The sequence below is a fragment of the Thunnus thynnus genome, chromosome 8 (genome assembly GCF_963924715.1).
Source record: "Thunnus thynnus chromosome 8, fThuThy2.1, whole genome shotgun sequence".
Lineage (NCBI taxonomy): Eukaryota > Metazoa > Chordata > Actinopteri > Scombriformes > Scombridae > Thunnus > Thunnus thynnus.
Window position 1 is genome coordinate 28,344,201 of NC_089524.1, and position 22,313 is coordinate 28,366,513.

Here is a 22,313-nt window from a genome sequence, read left to right on the forward strand (position 1 = left end):
AATTATATACAGTATATCAAACTGCTGTACCAGCATCTCCACCCATCCTGTCCCAGTGGTGAATCTTAAGTATAGAGTGTACATGCAACGTTGAGAGCAAATCCGGGCTGAACATAATGATCTCTAATGCAAAAAAAAGAGCATTTGAGGACAGAGGTGGATCATACAACACACCCATGCTCCATTCTGTCTCCTGCACGCACATCTGCACACACAGCGGCCCATATTTATCCTATATCCTGGCATTAAGAACAAGTCACATCACATTTAGATGTCAGCCAAGTGAAGTGATGCTCGTAACTGTTATGAAAATAAAGGTTGACAGAAAACAAGAGAAGAGGAGAGACTGAAGCTCTGTTAAAATTCAATTCAAACAGGAGACAACATGCAATCTGCATCATCTGAACAGCAATGTAATCACAAACATTGCATCTTACATATTCATTATTTCAAATGACTTGTGACATGACAGCCATTGAAGCATTCATCGTCATGCTGCTGCTGAATATTGTTGCTAACTGCCTTACCTGCAGCTAAGATAAAGTCACAACAATGAAAGAATAAAATGATTACAGGTACAAATGTGATCCATGGAAACCAAACAAAATAAATACACTTGCTTAAGAAGCAGTAGATATTCTTAAATCATGTCTTTGAATCATCCAAGTGACCCGAATGTAAAACTCTACTGAAGTTTTCTTTGGGTGTTGGGCCAAATAAATTCATGAATGCTTATTTATCTGGCAGTTAATCCTGTTTTCTGAACATCTTTTACAACTTTAAGAGCAGAAATATGGATGAGGTGCTTCGCTCCGGGCCAGAGCAGCGCTTGATCCAGGATTAGAGACACGTCCTCATTCTGGGAGGAAACATGTTAACCCCTTCAGACCCTAAGGTTATGATACACGATACTAAAGGTGCTGAACTTAACCATATACTTTACCTTGTGGAATAACAGCTGCACAACAGTCACTACTTAACCTTGTTTCCTGATAAGATTGCCTAAAGAGAGACTAAATACTGCTGGCTTAGTTTGTCTTTATTCACTTGTATTTGTCACTCAGGCATGGATGTGTAATTTATGAACAAAACTGTATTTTAGCAGTGTGCCATTTCACTTTTGAAGATTTAAAATTATAATCCTGAAGATTCTTATGAAATCAAACCTTTATTTGATACTATTTACATTCACATTCTGTAATTTCCTCTTTATATAGTAATTTACATTGTTAGTGGCAGAGCCTGCCATTTCCCTGTGGGATTCACGCTGCCTTCACATGCACGAAGGATTCAAAGACAATGATGCAGCATGTAATCCAGTGTTAACAACATCTCATTAATATCAGCCTCACTGTTTACTGTTAACTTTCCTACAAAGCTGTATTAAGTTACTGTAAACCCAACTTTTCCTTCTGATGCTGCTTCACATTCAAAGCGTTCAACTGGTGAAACACAAATGTGATGTATTTAACAGGGAGGTCAGCACTATCTGTGAGATCATCAAAAATGGGTCTTCAAACAAGACATGGTCATTTTGGGCATCGTTTGACAGTGGATTGATTCTTATTAGGAATAAGGGAACAAGAAGGTACATCTTCAGTAGCTGTCAGAACCCAATTCTGCTGTTGTGTGGAGAACTATTCATACCGAGTGCAGCATGAATTCAGATCAAGATTACAAGAATTATCAACTGATATCTTTATTAAAACAACTTGTTTGTTTGGTCGCACTGTAAACATATACCAGTTTCCTCTTTTGTATATTCTGACAATAACTTCTCAAGGAGTGTTTGCTGTAGTATTATTCTGTACTAGTTGTTACCACCAGTAACCACAGGTTCTGCCAAACAAACCAGGACTGAAAACTTAAATCTGTCATAATATTATTCGGAACTACAACAATAACAGGACTTTACAAGTTAAAAGTTGCATGAAAAGTCTGTCTGTGTATTTTATACCACTTAAATGAAAAGAAAACACTAGCCTATAGTTTTTGTCAGTGGCAGACACACAAGACAAACAATGGCACCAAACAAGGCTGTGCGTCACACGGTAAACACACAAATCAAGGGGAAATTCCAACACTGTATGCACTGCAAAAATACACTATGAATGATAAACTGACAAATGTTCCTCCATGCTCCAGTGAATCTCTGAGGGGCTGAATGGCATGGGAATGAGCTTTTAACAGAGACACTGGGGGAGGAAGAAAGGAGTCCCATTGCGAAAGAGTTGAATTACCATATCACTGAGGAGCAAATACAAAGCTCCTTGAGAACAGCGGGGGATCCATCATCCAGTCAAGAGCGGTGTTGAAACGTGGATATTTCTGAGCACTCAGACACCACACACTGGTAATAAGCGGTGGAGGAGATCACACTGTTGTTTAAACCTCATACAACACATTCTGAGAATTCAGCCGTCAATGTGAAACAAAGCGCAAACCTGAATAAAGAAATCTTTGGTCAATTCTTGTGAAATTGTATGAACTCTCTGTAAACATACTGATCAACATAAACTCTGGATTTATAAATCATCTGCAAACAATTTCATGCAAAAAAGCTAAACTATATTAATGTTAAAGAGTTTAGAAGCCAATGTTTCCTCGAGCCATGCAGTAGCCCAGTTTGTTCTGATTCCCGAAGAAAGACATGAGGCCCACGTACGCCTCAATGAGGATGGGCTGATTCAGGACCAGGACACCGTTGGCCTTTCCAGGGACCGGTTTCATGGTGTGGGCTTTCTGCGCTGTATCTTTGAGCTGCTCGCGGAATTTCTCGATCTGTGGACAAGAGGGCCGGAAATATATCAGAAAACACATTTATTTCCTGTTCCCACCTCACTTTTGCTGGGTCGCAGAATGCAGGAGGTTCTGAGAGTTCATGTGCTGCGATTCAAGAAAGTCATATTTTATTTCAGGATGGTTGAATCTCATTTTTCCTATACAACATAAACAATCTTAATAATAATAATCAAGCATTCATTCATCAAATTATTAGACATGTGTCAAGGTAACAGTTTGTCATCTTTCTTTCTTTAGATTCAATCTATTTTCAGCTTGAGCTGACAAGAAACAAATCTGAAATGTGATTGCAAGATTATCACATCCAGATATTTATTAAGACAAACTTGGATAGAAGGGGACTGTGAACCACAACGTCCCCAGTTTGAACATAAATATCTCTACCAAATTTCATGACAATCAATCCAATAGTTTTCAAATTATTTCATTAAAAGGCAAAAATGTCAACTTGTTTGTGGTCTGTAGAGGTAAAGTCAGAGACCACAGTCAGTAGGATGGGAACCATGTACAAAATCTCATGGCAGTCCACATCATAGTTGTTGATCCGGAGTAACAGATCATGGATCTGTGTGAACCTCTATCTGCGTGTTTGTGTGTGTGTCTTACAACTTCCTCACCATCAGGTATGAAGAGGCAAAAGACTTCTTGTCTTATTAACTCCCTAATTGTACTGAATTAAATTACATGTTTCTGCACCATTATCTTGAATTTATATAGTCTTTTTTAGTAGTTTTAAAGTCAGACAGTTTTGTCAATAAACCTTGAAAAGTCATTTTTGCTTACCTCCACTGACAGATTTATTTGTTTAATATCAGTAAAAAATTTCTCTAGATTACATTATTTAACATTTCTGATCAACACTAAACCATAATTTATAGCTTAAGAGGAAATAAGCTGAGGTCAGGGGTCAAATCCAAGTTACCCATCTGCTATGATCACCAAACTGTCTACAGTGAGGATATTCTTGTCCAACGAGGCACATTTCTCAGTGACATATCATACTGACGTCTAAGATTGCATTACATTCTTCATAAATGTACTTCCAGGTCTTTGCACACCAGTTCTGAGTCTGTCAGGCTCTAATTTGACAAAGTATGCATCAGTTGCCAGTCAACATTTGTGTGTAGTCATTTAAATGTTTATAATTCCATCCTCTCTCTTGCTCTGCATGATAGCAAAACATGACTAGGATATTACGAAATAAATCTTCATGTGACACTGAGCTATCCTCATTGCTCAGTACAAGCTTGCGCCATTCTTTTCTCTTCCTGATGCTGAGTTGTCTGCTGTAATTACTCATGAAACATCATGTTGATGTTGAAATTCTTGTATTAGTTTTGGAAACACGTTATGCATTAGTGTTTTGATTTTGAAACTGTATATTTGTCAGCACAAGTGGTCCAAAGCTAAAACCTGAAAGAAGTTTGAAAGCTGGTTTTATATATTTTTATTAAATATCTGGTAAGTAAATATGTGTAATTTCTGAGTGTACATGTCAAAAATGATACATGAATGACCTGACACCTAATTCCGGTAAGTCATTTCTCCATGTGATGACTTATTTGCCCACGCCATGACTCTCACCGCACTGTTGTTTTATTATGTGGTAATAGTTTAATGTCTTTGTGACTCAGCAGAGCACATATCTCCACCTGGATTGTGGAAAGTGACTTATAAAGCAATACATATTTTCTCCTAATGGTACAGAGTCATTAACAGTCCACAGTTCTAGTTTCATTTGCTGAGATGTTTTGAGATATGTGACTCTCCAATTTGTGCCAACTTTCCCTGGAAATAGTACAAATAAAACCTGTTAACGGTCTGTGGATTATTCTGTGTAATCGGGACATTGTTTCTGGAAAGACAGGTTCCTGTTAATTTAATCTGTTTTTTTAATGCTGTGAGCACCACAAATTAAATTCTATTTACCTACATTGCATTTGTTGTTGTGGCAAAAATCTCAGATATATCAAAATGTCTGTGAATAAAACCACAACTATCTGTATGGCTAGATACTAGCAGTAAGTGAGAGGATATGTTGGGGTTTTTTTGTGATTTGGGTGAGCTGAACCTTTAAACAATGCCATACGCTGCTTTGACTTACATCGCAGAGGGTGGTGAACGAGTCGCTGATGGTCCTCACAGGGTGGGAAGTGAAGGTGATGAAGGGGAGGTCAGTGGCGAAGGGGTTCCACCTGGAGGTAAAGGAGGGCTCTCTCAGCCGGTCCCAGAAGACTCGCACACCCTCCCCTTCTCTCCTAAACACATTAAGACACAGAACACCACAAATGACAACTTGTCTTCCACTGTCAGTGAAGCATTGACTCAACCATGTGACAAAACTTCAGATTTCAGAGTTCATGTTGTCATCAGATCAGTTAGAAGACTCACAGCTTTCTGCAAACAAGGTTTTGTTTTGTTCTCCATTGGGAATCATGTACAAAGCATTGAATATAAATACTCTATTTGCCTCTGGCCACATCCAGAATAGCTACATCTTATAGGTTGACAGTTATAAGTGACAGTTTTGTGGCACTGAATCATTTTTGCCAATAGCATCATGCATGAGAAGTAATGCATTTCTGTTAAACCTGTAATATCTGATTTATTGGACAGTGGAAACGGTTATGGACCGTTTCCACTGTCGGTCCATAACTGTTTCAAAATTGACATATCATCACCTTTTATGTTGATGTGTTGCACTTTTTAGCAAACAGTTGCTTATTTCCACATCCAGCAGTTACGGAGCAACATTATCATCATTCATTTTGGTCTGTTACATTGTTATTATAAAAGTATTGATTATAGTTCTACAGGGAATGCTACTCTGCTCTACAAAGCCGAAACACAGTAACTATATTTTGGGTCAAAATTAATTTGACGGATGTTACCATATAAAAACTCTTATGACATAGAAATGTTTTCTGTGTGTGAAAAGAACATTAGAAACTACAAAACAGAACCAAAGCAAGAGATATATGTACAGTTAAAGCTAGCTTATATGATACCTTTAAATCACAAGTCAAAGCTAGCTTTTACTTTTTCCCCAGCAAGTATTTGAAATCTGTAACTGAAAAATATTAATTTTGATTAACTGACATCTTAGTAAATCAGTTTGTTGTCACATAACCAAATGACACAGCAGCTAAGTTGATTCACAACAGGGGAGCAAAAAGAGAGCTAAACTAGTAACAGGTAACGTTACATTAGCTTACAAATCCAGCTACCTTGCAAGGTAAGCAGTACTTTACTTTTTACTCAAGTGGAAATCATAAGATAAAGTGTAGTTAAGACACCTTTAAATTGCATATTTAAATGTATTGTAGCTTCATTCATTAAATAATCAGACAAGAGAAGCACACAATAAAGGTACTACAAGGTAGCACAGTGTACAGCCAGCCTGAAAACTTCAAACCCTTTTTTTCTCAACTTCACTGTTTCTGTTACTGCTTTGTACATTTGTAGGGCACTGGCCATTTGAGTGCAAAAATAAAAATGAATGGTTATCTTCTGATATGGAACAGCTACACCTCCATGGAACATTATTTTTGTTTCATGATTAACATCAGTTCATATTTCCCTAGAGGGGACTACCAGACCCGCTGGCTTCATGGAAACAATAGAACAGTGAAAAAAATGAGGGCAAATTCTAATGTGAGGGCGATCTCATGTTTACCAGGCTTACAGGTAATCTACAGTGTGTTCATCATATTCTCTTTCTTCTGTCTGAAGTTGTTTTAAAGTAAATACCGTAGGTTTTAATGAAAATGCCCTCGGGTCATATCTTTTCTCAGCTTAATGAAACCTCAGAAGGCTCACCTCCAACACTCACAGATCCCATCTTTGAAATGATTCTGGTGTTGATCTACATGCTGTGAAGATCTTTATTATTCTGTACTTACTGTGTGTCCATCAAATGTGATCTAGGGCTTTCGTACCTGTGATATCTGGGAGGAATACTGTATCTTTGTTACTGTTCAAAAGGTGCAGGGTCACAGAAAGTTCAAAACTCCACTGCATCTCTTTTTAGGCCGACGCTACCCAAACGCACAATTATTTACATAAACCTGAACTAAAATGTATCAGAGATCATAGATTTAGAGGGTGAGAGAATGAGAAAACAGCCTTTGATATAACTGAAGCTCACTAACCAACACCAGAAAAATCAGCAAAATATCACAACCACATCTAGATAGCATTTAAACCATGTGAATATTTAAACGATATAAATAAATGATCAAAATAAAATAAAACTCTCACATATATATAAATATATATGTATATATATGCAATGTTTTTCATCAGCCTTGGCATTAATTCTACAGTCTCTGAACTCTACTGGAGGGATGAACACCATTCTTCCACAAGATATTCCCTCATTTGGTGTTTTGATGATGGTGGAGGAGAGCGCTGTCTAACATGTCAGTCCAAAATCTCCCATAGGTGTTCAACTGGGTTGAGATCTGGTGACTGTGAAGGCCATAGCATGTGATTCACATCATTTACATACTCATCAAACCATTATACAAATAGAGCTGAGACATTAGTTGATGAATCAGTTTGTTGATCCACAGAAAAATAATCTACCCGAAACAACTAAATAAATAATCATAAACAAGCGTTTTAAAAAAAATCATGTGATAAACATTATGACAATTTTCTGACTTGTATAGACCGAAATATGAATTGATCAATCAAGAAAGTAATCAGAACAATAATTGATACTGAGTATTTTGCAGCCTTTTATATGAAGATCTCTGCTGGTTGGATGTACTGGAGAATAATGATGTGTGTATGTCTGCACTAACTCTCAGTGAAGATGCTTTCAAACAAAGGAAAAGCAATGTTAGGATCATATATAATTAAATTCTCAGGCCTAACAGGTCTTTGTGAATCTAGGATGATTTTAACAAAACTAAATGACAATCAGGCATTTATAATTACTTTCCCTTTTTTCCCTTGCCAGATGATCATTGCCTTTTTTTCTTTTTGTTTTTTTAACAAAGCAAGTAAACAGCTTCTGATTCAAAACAGTAGCTAGAAAAACCTGCAGTGACAGGTTTGACTTCTCAGTCAGACATAATTACTTTACATTCATAGAACAACACAGAGAATCCTGTTACAGTAGTTTATTATAATAGTCAGCTGTTATTTCAATAATCGATTAATTAGTGGTCCAAGTACCAACTGTACTGGAACCCTGTTGTTTTTGCTGTATTTTTTAAAATTCTTATTATTAATTTACTGCCAAATTTCATAAAAAACATGTAAAACCAGCTCTATGGCATGAACTGTTCAAGGTGCAAAGGTTACATTTGCAGGACAGAGGCTGGGGAGATCTGGTTGTTTTAGTCATTTTTGAGTAGAAATGCCAAACCTTCCATGAAACAAGCATTTTGAAAAAGTCATCTGGAGCTCAACATGTGTGCACTAATTCATAATGAAGATGCTTTCAATCAAATGAAAAGCAATATTAGGATCATATATGATTAAATTCTTCTTCTTTCTTTTTCTAGCCAGCTGATTGTCAGAGGGAAATACTGATGTACATGCATTTTTGTGAGAGCATTCAATCAGCGGTTGAATTTAAACATTTCAACAACATGAGCACTTGTCAAAACAAAAGCCACATTCGGTGGATTCAGACTTTTCATCAGATTTGTAAGTAGTGGGATCATATTCCTGATGTTTCTTTCCTTGGAAATCAAGGCGTTTTCTCCTTTTCATACAAGCAATGCCCATACCGCACCCTCTTACAAACCCTGATTCAATATCAGAGATGCCTATCAAGATTTCATCATTTCCTCAGGCAAGGTGCATTGTTGAAACATTTGTGCCATATGTTATGTTATGCAATTCATTTGCTTGCTAGATACCTTTAACATCACGCTTCAGACACCACAGATCCATCTTTGCTGCCTTTGTAACTTCTGTACTTGATGTGTGGATACACAAACACTTGGGTATATTTAGTGCTCAATATGTGCTGCTGTGTGTGTAGACATTGAGGAGAGCTTTCAAGAGGCAACTTGCAAAAACATTTAACACATAAAAATTGTGCAAACACTGCTCATAAACTGTAGCTTGTTATGGCAATTAAATAATCAGTTATTGTGATTCTGTCAGCAGCTCTAACAACTGATGGTGGCATTAGAAGTCTGACTTAATTGAATAAAAATGTAACAATTCAAAGTTTTATCTTCAATATATCAGCTGAGTTTCATGAAAAAAAAAGGTAAAAAAAGAAGATGAATAAATCAGGATGCAAGCGATTTCCCAAGAGTGTGCTGATTTCCTTAATGATCTGTCACGCTGATGTGTTCACTTTACCACATACCTTGTGCAAGAGCATTTCCTGTGCACCAGAATCAAACACCTGAGGCTAAACAATAGTGGTATAGCTGTTGATATGTCACAGTCCCAGGGAGGGGCTGCATCATAATGCAATCATCTAGCCCTGTTTACACAAGTGCTTTCAAAATGACAATGCTGCTGCTGAACATTTGTGCCTCCTCTACAGCAAATGTTGTGCAGGGAGAAAAGGGGGAGGGAAGAAAAAAAAAAAAAACCCTCACTGTACAAAAGCAAAGCCTAGGCTAAAAGACTGATTATATTTCAGCAAAAGCGAGTGAGCATGGGGGGTTACGTTTGTACACATTGCCCTTTGTAAGAGCACTGAGCTATTGCCCTGGTATAAATGGGGATATAAAAAAGCTTTGGCGAATTCCACAGGTAAGCTATCACTGGGAGAGGGACCAGCCCAAACAGGCAGAGCAGGGCTGGGCTTTCCACCCAGAGGCCTTGGAAGTCTTCACTGTGTTTATGTGGCAGAGCTGGGGTTTGGACTTTCACTGCGCCTCATTTCCATGCAGTCACGAAAAAAACAGCAAAAGCAGGCTACACCTGTGTTATGTCATTCATAAGTTTCTCAGGGTGACAATGTTTATGTCAATGGAAGTTTCAAAAAACACGCTTACAGATACCTCAAGGAGGAAAGTGAGGAAATCCACCCTCTACTGACCTTCACAGTGGAGTCCCACTTAATCCACGCTGTTTACACAAAACGCACACATGCAGAAGAGAAACACTGTATTCTGAGCTTTAGGGCAAGTGACGAAAAATTCCTCCCTGGGCTTTCAAGCGCTATGGACTCATAAGTCAACACACAAGATAAATATCAAGCCCAGCTCCAGTTGTCATGGCAAGTGTCCCACATTGTCTCAGAGCGAACAAACAAATCTGCTCTGATTGCTCAATAGAGCCTGCAGGTTTGTCAGCCATCCATATGTATCCATCCAACAAGCCACTCTGAGATTTCATTCAACCTATGAGAGGACTAAAAAGAGAAAGAGAAAGAGAGGAATGGTGGCAAAAACAAAAGAGACAAAGAAATGAGCTTAACTGTTATATTATAAGTCCCTCAAGGATTTTTTTTGTGATTGTTGTGATCAAATATGCTTGATTTTGCAGTGGCTTTTCTCAAAAAATGTGATGCAATTTGGTAAGTTTTATGTGATTTTTTGCAATGATCGGTAGCCTTATTCTCATGATAAGACCACATTTCCCGTAAACCCCATCACTTCCTGTTTTGCTCTTTTTTCCAGTCAACCAACATGGGTTTTGTTTTGATAATGAGATAAGAGTTTGAAGAGCTAAATGTAAATGAGGAGTTATTTTTGTTTGGAAAGGCTACTTTGCGCCGTAATGCCTTCAGCAGAACTCCCGTGAATCCGACCCAGTTGCACACAATATCAATATAAAATAGAGGATATCGATGGACTCGTTGCATTTGTCTTTCATTCTCATCGCAAAGTATGGACATTAAATTTGATATATTGATTGCAAAATCTTCCTAGTAGCACCTTCAATGTGGAGAAAATTGCAAAATTGCAAGCCCCGGAAATGTTGCAGAGATTGGTTGAATTTGCATTAATTACTGCGATCTTAAGATTGCGATTTCCTGGAGGGACTGTATTATACTGCAATTTCCCTAGAATATTCCAGACTCAAAGGGATATTTAAACTGTTATGATAAAACTGGCCATACAGCCTCTGAAGCCTAGAACTTACAGCCATGTTAGATGTCAAGATGCAAAAGCTGTGATATCGTAGCTGCAGGCTGCTGGCAAAAGATATTTTCACCTTGAAAAAGCTGAAAGCTGCTCTCAAGGTGTATGAATTTAGAGCAGTATGCCCAAAACATTACATATCTATTGGTGTTTATTAATTCATACTGTACATCCTGGGAGCAGCCTGTGTGCAGATGATGCTCTTGAGCTGTGCTTTGGTTCTTTTGGAGATGTGAGTGTTTTCATTCTGCTTGGTTTTGGAGTTATGCTACAGGTACAACCACAATATCTGCCAATAACATGTTCCAGTTATATAAAAGATTCAGTTGAGAAATTTTAAATGAATGAACAAGGAAACAAATTTTAAAAAAACAAGTTCCTCCTCTATTAGCATATACTGCATTGGTCTGCAGTTGATGTAGCATAATGTGGCATTTTCTTACCTGCAGGTACTAACCGTGATACTTCCAGACAATAATACATTATTTTTGAGTACAGATAACATGGTTGTTTTAAACTTTTATATTTCACTTATTTTTTACACATGAATTCTAAGTGACTACAGTTGTATAATGTCTCCTGTGATTCTGCAGGGAGCTTTCTGAAGTTTAAAAAAATAACCATGATGTTGTCATAGTGATGTCATCAGGCTTATTTTGGCTTGGGCTTGAGACTCAGACAGTTCTGAGGCAGGGGTTGTTTATTGAGAGATGCTTCTGGGAAATGTAGAATTCAGTGTTTTTGGACTTAAATCCACACTAGAAACTAAAAGTCAGCATCTCTTAACCTCTATTGCTCAGATTTTGCTCTTTATTTTTTTTAGTCTGTCTCTTGTGAGCCCTTTGACTTTAGGAAAGTGTAATATTAAATTGCTGGAGTAATCCTTTAAACTGTCTTCAACTTTCAGCCATGCAAGCTCAGTATGCATTTTTTCTATACTTGATCTTAGTGAACACTGAAGCGCTAGTCATGCTGCTCGGTTCTGCTTTAATTGAAGCTTGTCCAGCTCTTTTGTATAGCACTGGACCAGATTGCTGAGCAGTTATCATGATGAGACAGTATCTTTCCTTTTATAACCTGCAAGGTACAACTTTTTTTGTAATTTATTTATGGAAGTTTGCATATCAAGGGTGACCCCAAAAAGTTTAACCTGATTGACCTGGGCCCTCATTAAAATACTGAGCTTTAACATCCTTCAGCTGTGCTTTTTAGTGAAGTTTGCATGGTTTGATTTGGTTGTGGATTACAAACAAGACTGTCAGTGATCATTTAAAGACGCAGAATGTGCTTTCTTAACATTTTAAGCACATATGTCAGCATTCAGCTTGCCTGCTTCACATTACAACAGCTGTGTCAGTTTAAATGATCTGATGAGGCATCCTGCTGTTCATTATGCTGATGATATCTTAAGTGGCTCATATGTACTGACTGCCCTCTGCTGTTTGAATGCGTAAGCTGCTCTTGTTTGTGCAGGTGTGGTTGAAAAGATTGCAGAATGAGAGGATCGTAATTTAATCAGGTCTGCCTGATGAAAGACTGACTCAAACTACAGATTGTGCACCTTATGCAATGTTAGTTTGCTCACAAGTGTCTCAGCTGTATCTTAAAACCACTGTGAAAAATAATCCCACTAGTGACAGCATAAGAACTGACAGCATGAGGGAGACATTCTAGTTAATAAAACTGATTAAAGTAGTTAAAGGTGGGGGATAAATAAAGCATCATTCCCTCTGAAGCCTTATCTTAAAACACACATCTGATCAGATGAGAAACAGCAATGCAGATCTGGGATTATTTTCAACCTTCATAAACATATATATATATATATATATATTTTTTTTTTTTTTACAACAGTTACTGAGGCAACCTCTAGTGGGGCTTCTTTAAACCTCCACACCCAACTCTCTCAGACAGGAATAAAAAAAATGGATGATGTGCTGGTGTAATTAGTTTGTCTAGACAGTTTGGAAAGAAGGCACTTAAAACACATCCTTCCCCACAGATGCTGAATATACTTTGCTTTTTCTTCATGGGCGCACCTGGAGATTGTGCGATGAAAACAAAATCATCATGACTAAAAATACAGACCCTCCCTTAACACTTTCTCCTGGCATCATCAAGGTTTTGGGAGGATGATGGAGCACACATGAGTGTACTGACGCCAAATAAGTTGCTCCATAGTGGGAGTTTGGTATTCTTATTCTTTGTTCTGAAGCTAATGGCCTGGGAACACTGGTGTCAAAAGTTCATGAAAGCCCTTTCAGTCTCAATTTAGTAAGTTTAATTCTATTATTTCTATGACAAAAAAATGCACTACCGATAGTTGTGGTGACCTGCAATGTCTTCTCAAACACTAAACAATTGTTGCAAGAAATTACTGTAAAATAAGTTGAAAAAAAAAATCTACAACCAAGGGATTATGTGTATGACCTCTATCAGTGTTGCTATACTATAGTATTTGCAGCAATGACTTACAGTAGTCGTTGCAGAATGTGATCATATCATCATCCATGACAACAGCAAACAGATTGAAGAAATGTGATGTGGCCTGTTCCTGCCCTGAAATATCTCTAGCAAGGGTGCACACTGACATCAAGTGGTTGGATGACAACTGTCAACAGTCAAATCAGGCTGCAGTTGTCTTGTACTCTTGAATATGAACACTGATGTGACAAGAGTACAGGTCGACCGTCATTAGTGTGACAGTAAGCTAATATGCAGCTGAATTATATTGTGTATTGATGAGGAGAAATTGAGACTTCTTTATTCACATGAGCATGTATATAGTTATATTAATTTGCAAGCAGTGGGAAAATGTGTTGTGGGAAAAAAATATTGTTATATAATGGTATGAGATTTTTGATATATTCAAACTGAAGAAGCCTTTTCTTCTTTTTCACTGCAGCCTGTCAAGTGTTAGTTTACGATTGTAAAGTAAATTAAACCACTGAACTCATCTTTCAGGTCATTGTTTAGGTTTTCCGGCCTGTAACTTTACTGTTCTGGTTCACTCACATCACTCTCATTAGGGAACTGTTTCAGTAAAAAAAGATCCAAAAACCCACTGTACACTACCTGCCCAGCATCACACAACAGACAGACAAAGTTAGCAACTAGCTGGAGAGGACAGAAAGTATCTAAGGGCTAAGAAGCTACATATTTCCCTCAGGAGTTGGTGGAGACTAAAAAAGAGCTACGAAAGTGAATGTTGGACTTTTTTTTCTTCCCCCAAGTAGCTAAAACCTCTGCCAGGAGGCGATTAGCTTAGTTTAGCATAAAGTCTGGAAGCTGGAGGAAACAGTTAGCTTGTTAGCCCCTCTAAATACTATTTGGCAGGGTTCTGCAAAATTTTGCAGAGATTTAAGTGCTGGAACTATTTCTTTGTGACCAACGACCGGGCGCAGTGACCTCGCCTTTAAGCTAAACTAAGCTAAGCTTATCACCATCTGGCTAAACTCCATACACATATGTATAGACATGACAGTGGTATCCAAATTCTCACCTACTTCTCAGCTAGCCAGCAAAAAAAAGTCAAACAAAAAAATGTCAAACAATTCCTTTAAACTAGTCCTGAAATGACAGAAGGCTTCTTCCATCATTAATGAATGTAACATTAACATAGCAGCTGAATAATATCCTCAATCTGACTTTTACTACTTTTCTCATTGATTTGTGATGGTGAGACAAAGTTTCATGAACTGTTACAGAGATAGGGAAGACTCATTTTCACACATACATGTACCCTACTCTAGATTACTTTCTGCCAAAAATAAGACAGAACGAGCTAGACGAAAAAAGAAGACACTTCCTGAGGGAGAGACAGAGAGGAAGACAGTGAGTAAGAGGGAAAGAGCACGGCGAAGATGAAGACAGAAAGAGGAAATATTTGAGGCTCGAGTCTTTCTTATTTGAAATCGTCTCTTTACTGTCTGACTCCCGGGTGGCTTTCATGAGCGTTTTATGTATAATTTAACGTAATGTGCAGAGATAAAGCCTCGAATAAAGGCCGCACTCTCTAAGCTCTTCACAGCACATTACATTTTATTCACCAAATTAGTTTTAGTTGGTTTGGTATCCCCTGAGCCGTCTTTAAAAGGTTTAGATGAAAGGACTACATTAATTTTGCCACTAATCAGTTAAGTGACAGCTCCAAGTGACAGCTATGCACTCCTTACCCCAAAAAAACTCTCCGCACACTCGTCTCTCTGCCATGCCTGTTTCAGCCGTGACAACCCTGCACAGATCCTCTGCATGCATCCCCCTCACCACACAGCCTTCTGCCCGCTGACCTCAGCTTCATGTTACTGTTTTCACTGACAAGTCATATCATCTTTTATATTTTTCAGTAAATCATGCATACTCTTGTGATCTTTGGAACACATTAAAAAAAAAGCTGCATATTACATTTTTAAATTTCCCATTAAATTTGCTGCATAAACAAAGTGTTGTATATTACTTTAAAATGAGTTATCAAATGTTCATGTACTTGCAAAAAATGTGACTAAGCATATTTAGTGGCAAAACTTAATGGTTAATCAGAAGGCAAAAGGGATTTTTTTTTTCACAGGAGATTTTGCTTTTGTGAAACAAATTAGAGAAGGAAGCAGATAATTACGGCTAATATTTGTAATTCTCCAAGTAGAGTTTTTATTTCTAATTAGCAACTAAACCTTACAAAGACTTATTTTAAAGTAGACTTAATGAAAATTACTAAAAATGAGACAGGATACCACAGAGACAGTTTCAACAAAGCTTTCTCTAGAACTAACATGTCAAAATCTCTATTAAGTTTAAGTGTCAGAAGTTTCCTGGTTATCATTTTCCAGCACAAACTATAAGACGTTAACCTCAGAAGTGCAGTTTTAATGGATAGAAGGTAGAAGTTTCCCACTGAAGGATCAGTAAAGGGTTCATGGGGAGACTTACTGAAGCAAGGAGCGCTTTGGGAAACTGAAGGTGCCGTGAGCGATGCGATCCACAAAGTTCAGTGGGATCCTCTGGATTTGCTCACAGTTGAACATGAGAAAGTCGTACTTGAGGACCAGGAGAGAGTTGTCTGTGATGAGAACGAGACGCTCCTTTTCATTGTTCCAGTGATCCACCCTGAAGCAACCAGAGAGATGTGTGAGACCTATTAGTTTGTCTTTTACACTATTACTACATTCTTTACAAAGGTTTCTTCATTATAGACAGTAGTACAGAACTTATCTGCTCAGATGTTGACTGTTTTACACATTTTATATTAACATAAGCACAACAAGGGAAGGTGGGTCCATTACTGTGGAGGTGAAAAAGATACTTTTTCTACATGTGTGTCATGTCTGATCTCTTTGACCCCTTTATGTCAGTATGTATACAGCGTGTAAGGGGTATAAGTGGTTATAACCCATTCGACCAAAGTGTGATTTTTTTTCTTTGTTTTTATATGAATAAGTTTTAGAGGTAAATTTACAAGAAAAAAAAACAACAATTACAGGAAATTTTGATAGACAAACATTATTTGGTGTAGCATAAATATGTTTTTTCTGCCCTCCTATTCTATTAATCATCTATCCCAGTGGTTCCGAAGGTCCACTAAGGGATCCCACAATAAATCCAAGGTCACACCAGACCCTAGACTGTGTATAAATAGTCTATGCACAAGAAGATTAAAACTAATTAGAAAATAAAACATATTTCTGTAACAACAAATTACGTTAGTTTTTTTTCTAATTTTTGCTGTTTTGTTATACTGGATACTCTTATTTCTTCAGGCCTACAGATGAAACATCTATGAAAGAAAAATCCCTCTTTGGACCTTTGAACTACTCACAGCACACGTCCACACTAAAAGGCATAACCTGTGACGAGGGCTCCAAAATAGATGTGTGTTGTTTTAAGGGGTCACAAGCCAAAAAGGTTGGGACCACTCAGGTGCTGTAGAGAGTTACTTTCACTATGTGTATTTGAGTCTTTATTTGAAGTGCAGTTTGGATGTTAGTAATACAAAAAACACGTATAGCAAAGCTGCTCAATTATGTACTGTAAAAGCTTCACAATTCCCCAAAATGCCCTTGGCAAAGATCATACAATATGCATGCAAGCATTTCTAAGTCCCTACATTTTTATCAACAACACCAACAACAACAAAAATCAAAATAACAGAAACACCTTTCAAAGCAAAACAACCCAACGCCTGCTTTCTCTCATGTCCACAAATATGTGTCTTATTAATTGAAGTCATAACAAGCATCATTTCACACAGACTCTCTCCCTCACCACTGCACACACAACTAATTCATGGTGGCATGGATTCTCTTGGAGTGGCTCTCTTTCTTACGGCCCGCTGAGCCGGGTGCACGTGGCCAACTCCAAGTGAAATGCTCTTGATTGCTGCTGGCAGCCGTAGGCCAAAAAAGACAGTTCACTGAACGGCCAAGGCATCAGGGGAAAGGTGTGGGTGAAGAGCTTTGACTGTACTAATGAAATGAGTTAACCTTGACTGGGCAGAGGTGCCGCAGACTGTACAGAGGTGTTACAGAGATCCAGGATCAGACTGCAGGTGGACTGACACGCTGCTGGCGCTCCAGCTTGACACACTGACGCAGTGCAAGTCAGGAAGAACAGTGGTGTAGTGATGCACCTCTGCAGGTCCTTTGGCAGGGTATGTCAAACCTCTGCTTAAAGGAATAGATACATAACTGATTTACTTTCTTGCCGAGAGTTAGTTAAAAAAAAAACGATGCCATTCTCATGTCTGTTCACTACAGTGTCAGCTGATTAGCCGAGCTTAGCATAAAAACGGGAAGGAGGGGGGAACAGCTAGCCTGGCTCTGTCCAAAAGTAAAAAATACACCTCTATGGTTTGTTTAACTTGGCCTAGAGCACAGACTTTCTGGAGTTTCCATTGGTTGCCTGTCAACCTTTTTTTACCTTTGGATGGGGCCAGGCTTATTTAGCATATCAACATGTGAGTGGTATCAATCTTCTCATCTAACGCTCTGCAAGAAAGCAAATAAGCATATTTCCTTAAATGTTGAACTATTCCTTTAAAAGAACTAGATCACTACTTTTTATTTTCTATATAATTTGTTATATTTATTTCTATTTTTATTTTCTATTTTAATAAAATGATAATCCACTGTTGCTGCAAAGCCACTATTTGGAAAAACACTATTATGCTCTTTTTTTCTTCATTATAAACGCCACCTACTGTATTTTTAAGTAAATTAAAGTGTTTTATGATAAACACCAATTTGGAAATACACAAACCAATGGGAAATAAAAAAGATGACATCAGCCAACAATCCTCAGCAAAGCCAGATTTGAGGAATTTCTTATGCTTTTATGACATTAGTCACTGGCCTCCCTCTGGGAAATTATGCAGCAGCGTCACAGAATCACCATATAATGCACTCTTTCTGTAGCAAGAAATCCTACAGCGGCTTCTGTAGTGACGATAACTGCAGGCCAAATGTAGCACAAACGTTAACGTGTGTTGGACTGCAGAGCTGCATAAGTGGGATGTATTATTCATTCTCACATGGCCAGCCTTTTAAATGTTTCCTGAAAGCTTGTGCAGGAGTGATACAACCTGACATCTGCAAGTGCACTTGGTAAGTGTCCTCCAGTCACTTCATTTTGCTCTACGTTCACGTCAGTTAGATCACTTCCTCTTCCTTGACCTCTGTGATATTCTTTGAGTTTTGTGTTTGATAAGAACATTGATATTTGGGTACAGTATTAATTAATAAGGATTTCTGGATCTGATAATGCTGAGGTATTACGGGCCTGTATTACTGTTATTCTCATATGTGGACAAGCAGCCACTCTCGCCCTATGGGCAGTCATACAGTACATGTGTTAATGATGGATTATAAATGAGCAGCACATAATACTGTAAACAGCATTATTGGCATGTGGAAACCTTGTAACTCCAGTTTAAGTAAATGTGGTGTTTTTTAAAATTTAAGATAGATGTGCAGCAGATTAGGACATATTTAACTAATGTATGAACATTCAATAAATGATTGATAATATAACACAGTTATCATCATAGAAAAGATGTTTTCATATCTTATATGAATATAAGATATGAGCAATTTATTTATTTATTGTTATAATTACTAATTATAGTCATTAAAGGTGCAGTGTGTAGAATTTAGTGGCATCTAGCAGAACAGACTCGGCAGAAATGGAATATAATATTCATAAGTATGTTTTAATTGGTGTGTAATTACCTGAAAATAAGAATCATTGTATTTTTGTTACCTTAGCATGAGCCCTTTATATCTACATATGGAGCAGGCACCCTTTCACAGAGCCCACCATGTTGCACCGCCATATTTGTACAGTAGCCCAGAACAGACAAACCAAACACTGGCTCTAGAGAGGGCCTTTTGCTTTTTTCGCAAGTTTTGCAGCCACTGTAGGTTCTCCTACATGCTTGGAAGGGGAGGGTGAGGGGAGTGGTATTCAATGATAATTTAGCTGCTAATAATAGCAAAGAACCACAAGCTAACACTAATGTTAATGACTTGTAGGTTATAGTTAAAACCACTGATGCTAAACTCACTTTAAACAGGGAAATTCTGAAGCTCTAAGTCATTTACAAAGTCATATTGTTTAATGGTGTGAGCTGAGTATGGTTATACATACCTCACACTGCAGTTAAATATGAATAAACACACAGAAAAGTGACTTTTGTTTATAAAGAGTACTACAGTATTAAGTCTAATTAAAAAAAATAGAATTTAACAATTTCTGAAACCATCTCATCTCAAATATTTGTGTTATCAATCATTCATTAACTGTTCATACACCACTTATCACTTATGGATGTTTCATAGGAGAGGTTATAATTGTTGACAAATACATTAATAAACATGTATAAATGTGCTTATATTTGCTTACAACTACATTATAGTGTCCTATAAACAATTTAATCATTATATAATTCTTACAAATGCTAAATTGGGAGGGAGTAAGGTGTTGCCTGAAAAGATAAGATTAACTGTTGATAAATTGGAGATACAAGGTTTTCACTTGGCACAGATTACACTGTATGTCAACACGAAAGAACGTCGTATCATGAACTCACTCTGCCATCAGCCAAACACTGAGAACGCTGCCATCTACTTCTTTATCCACCAGAGCTTCAACGTCTTTGATGGCCTGATTCAGAGTGCCAGGCTGAGGAGACAAGAATGCACGGGTGTCACTTTCTAATTTTCCATTGTGACAATCACAATGTGCGCACAGAAAAGCTTAAGGGGTAATCTTTGAGGCAGATGCGCAGCTGGGACTGGTACTCCAACAAAATGTCAGAGTGTCTGTGTGTCAAACAAAATAACAATAAACAAAAACAGGAAGCCTCGGCATATGAAAATCACTGCAAATGAGTAAAGCTGAGTGTGCATTTTCTGTGTATAAATGTGAGTAACTCAAGTATTTGAAAACACAAGACTACATAGTATCACACTCATTCAGACTTTATTGTCAACAGCTACAAGCATCTTCATTTTCTAATGCAATCCACACTCAAACTGTCACTTCTATAACCTGCAATTCATTCCTTGCACTATGTTTTACTATTTAAATACCAGTATGAAGAACTTGAAAAGATAAAGAGTTCATACTGAGGGCTCATGACGGTCTTACTGTAATCTGAGCCTAGCGCTAAGCCACGCTGGCAACATGGGATGTGTGACTGACTTCCCATGCAAATCCTATTCAACATGTCTGCTATAAACACTACCTTTATGACACTGATAATATTCAGTTTACTGTTGACACAGTGTCACAGAGGTGTTAATTTATTCATAATGGAAAAGTTTGTTTTGGTGTTATTTTACTTGACTGCATTACATGGTAATACAACCTCATACTGTATACAGGAGGTGACACAATAACAAGAAAACCTAAAAATCATATAGAGTAGAGCCCTACTTCTTGTTACTTAACAGCCCACAGATACTGATATATCTGCAATAAGCTAATATTGATATATATATAAATAAACTGATCAATCGGTTTTGCTTTGAATTATAAAAAATGAATTACATAGTAAAATTAAATACAGTGTATTATACACAGTGTTGTTATATTATTCAGTTCCTTTATGTGAGTAAAAGCAGCTATACCACAATGTGAACATACTCAAGTTACAAGTAAAAGTACTCATCATGCAGTATAGTCTGTTTTTGAGTGTTATTTTTCACAAACTGATCAGATGGTTTGAATTAAAAATCTTAGCTTGAAAAATAATGAATAACTACAGCTGTCAAATAAATGTAGTGGAGAAGAAAGTGGCCACAATTTTTCCCTCTGAATTTTAATGGATTAGAGGTATAAAGCAGCATAAAATGGAAATATTAAAAGTGAAGTTACTAAGTAGCCACACATTCTGCCACTGATTGCACAGGTGTTTCTCCAGCCCCTGCAACGAGCCAAGATTAGAAAAAGATTAATTTTCATGGATTTCAAACAGACTTTCAAGCTAATGTGACATTTTTAAAACATTTGGGATATTTTTTCATTTCTCCCAACAAATCATAGCAGCACAAGTGTCCTGTTGTCGAGTGTAAAGTCTTTACCCTCAACACGAAGAACCTCTTGGTCTTAAACTTGCCCGGAGATGACTCCCCAGAGATGGCTTCGAGCTGGGTATGGGCCTCTCCGCCCTCCGCTGCCCGCTCCTCAGTGTGCACTGTCGGGGCATCAGGTTGGCGGTGCTCCGGGTCTGCGGAAGAGCTGAGCTGATGCTGCTGCTCCTCGCCTGGCGCTCCTGCCTCCTCAGCCTCTGCCATCGCTCTCCACAACACCTACTAAAAAGGATTAATAGCAATCATGTGTAGCTTTTTAGCCATGTAAATAATGCACTTCAGCCAGTTTCTGTCAGTACTTTTACACAACCACAAACAGCAAGTTAATCTTTCCCTCCAGTGATTTCTCCAGCATCGAAACTTAAGTCGCGTGTACATATAATATACTCTCGAAAGGGTAAATCACTGTGGGTGAGTGATAGTGATAAAGAAGATTTACTTACAACTAATTATCGCGTCCGTAAAATGTGTTGAAAGATAGATAGAGAGGTGGCAGCAACAGGTGCATACTTCCTTGTTCCGTGTCGTACATTTGTTTTAAGGGGCGTTGACTGCAGCAACAGGGCAAAGCAGGTTGCACCTCAACTAAACACACAGGCCTTCTCGTTGCTCCCACCTGGTTGACAGTGAGACAGGCCACTGGGACTGGTTTTACAGCCTGCTGCACGACCAATTCAGTTTATATGAATTTATGAGTGTTGTAGGATTGGGTATGGATAACAGCTGAATTTACCTGATTTTGTTTTATGTTGGGTGCTTTGTGACGGTGGACTACCCTGTTAGGGCAAATTCCTAAATAGATCCGCAATTAAACACAATCACTAAAAATGCTGGGTCCAATTTCGCTTTTTGGACTTTG

The 22,313-nt window shown here is 37.8% G+C and overlaps 1 protein-coding gene across 2 annotated transcripts; it reads right to left on the reverse strand.

Moving 5' to 3' along the window:
- Positions 1-1,683: 1,683 nt before the first annotated feature.
- tprg1 (tumor protein p63 regulated 1) lies at positions 1,684-22,028 on the reverse strand. Of its 2 annotated transcripts, none has more exons than XM_067597788.1 (6): positions 21,898-22,028; positions 21,446-21,673; positions 19,951-20,042; positions 15,798-15,974; positions 4,907-5,060; positions 1,684-2,781 (listed from the first exon to the last, which is right to left on the reverse strand). In XM_067597788.1, exons 2-6 carry the CDS (start codon positions 21,656-21,658, stop codon positions 2,587-2,589), a joined length of 831 nt encoding a protein of 276 aa, XP_067453889.1. In that variant the 5' UTR covers positions 21,659-21,673; positions 21,898-22,028; the 3' UTR covers positions 1,684-2,586. The 2 variants fall into 2 exon arrangements, with proteins under 2 accessions (XP_067453889.1, XP_067453888.1); XM_067597787.1 differs by having other exon boundaries at positions 21,446-21,676; positions 21,898-22,026.
- Between the last annotated feature and the right edge of the window lie 285 nt (positions 22,029-22,313).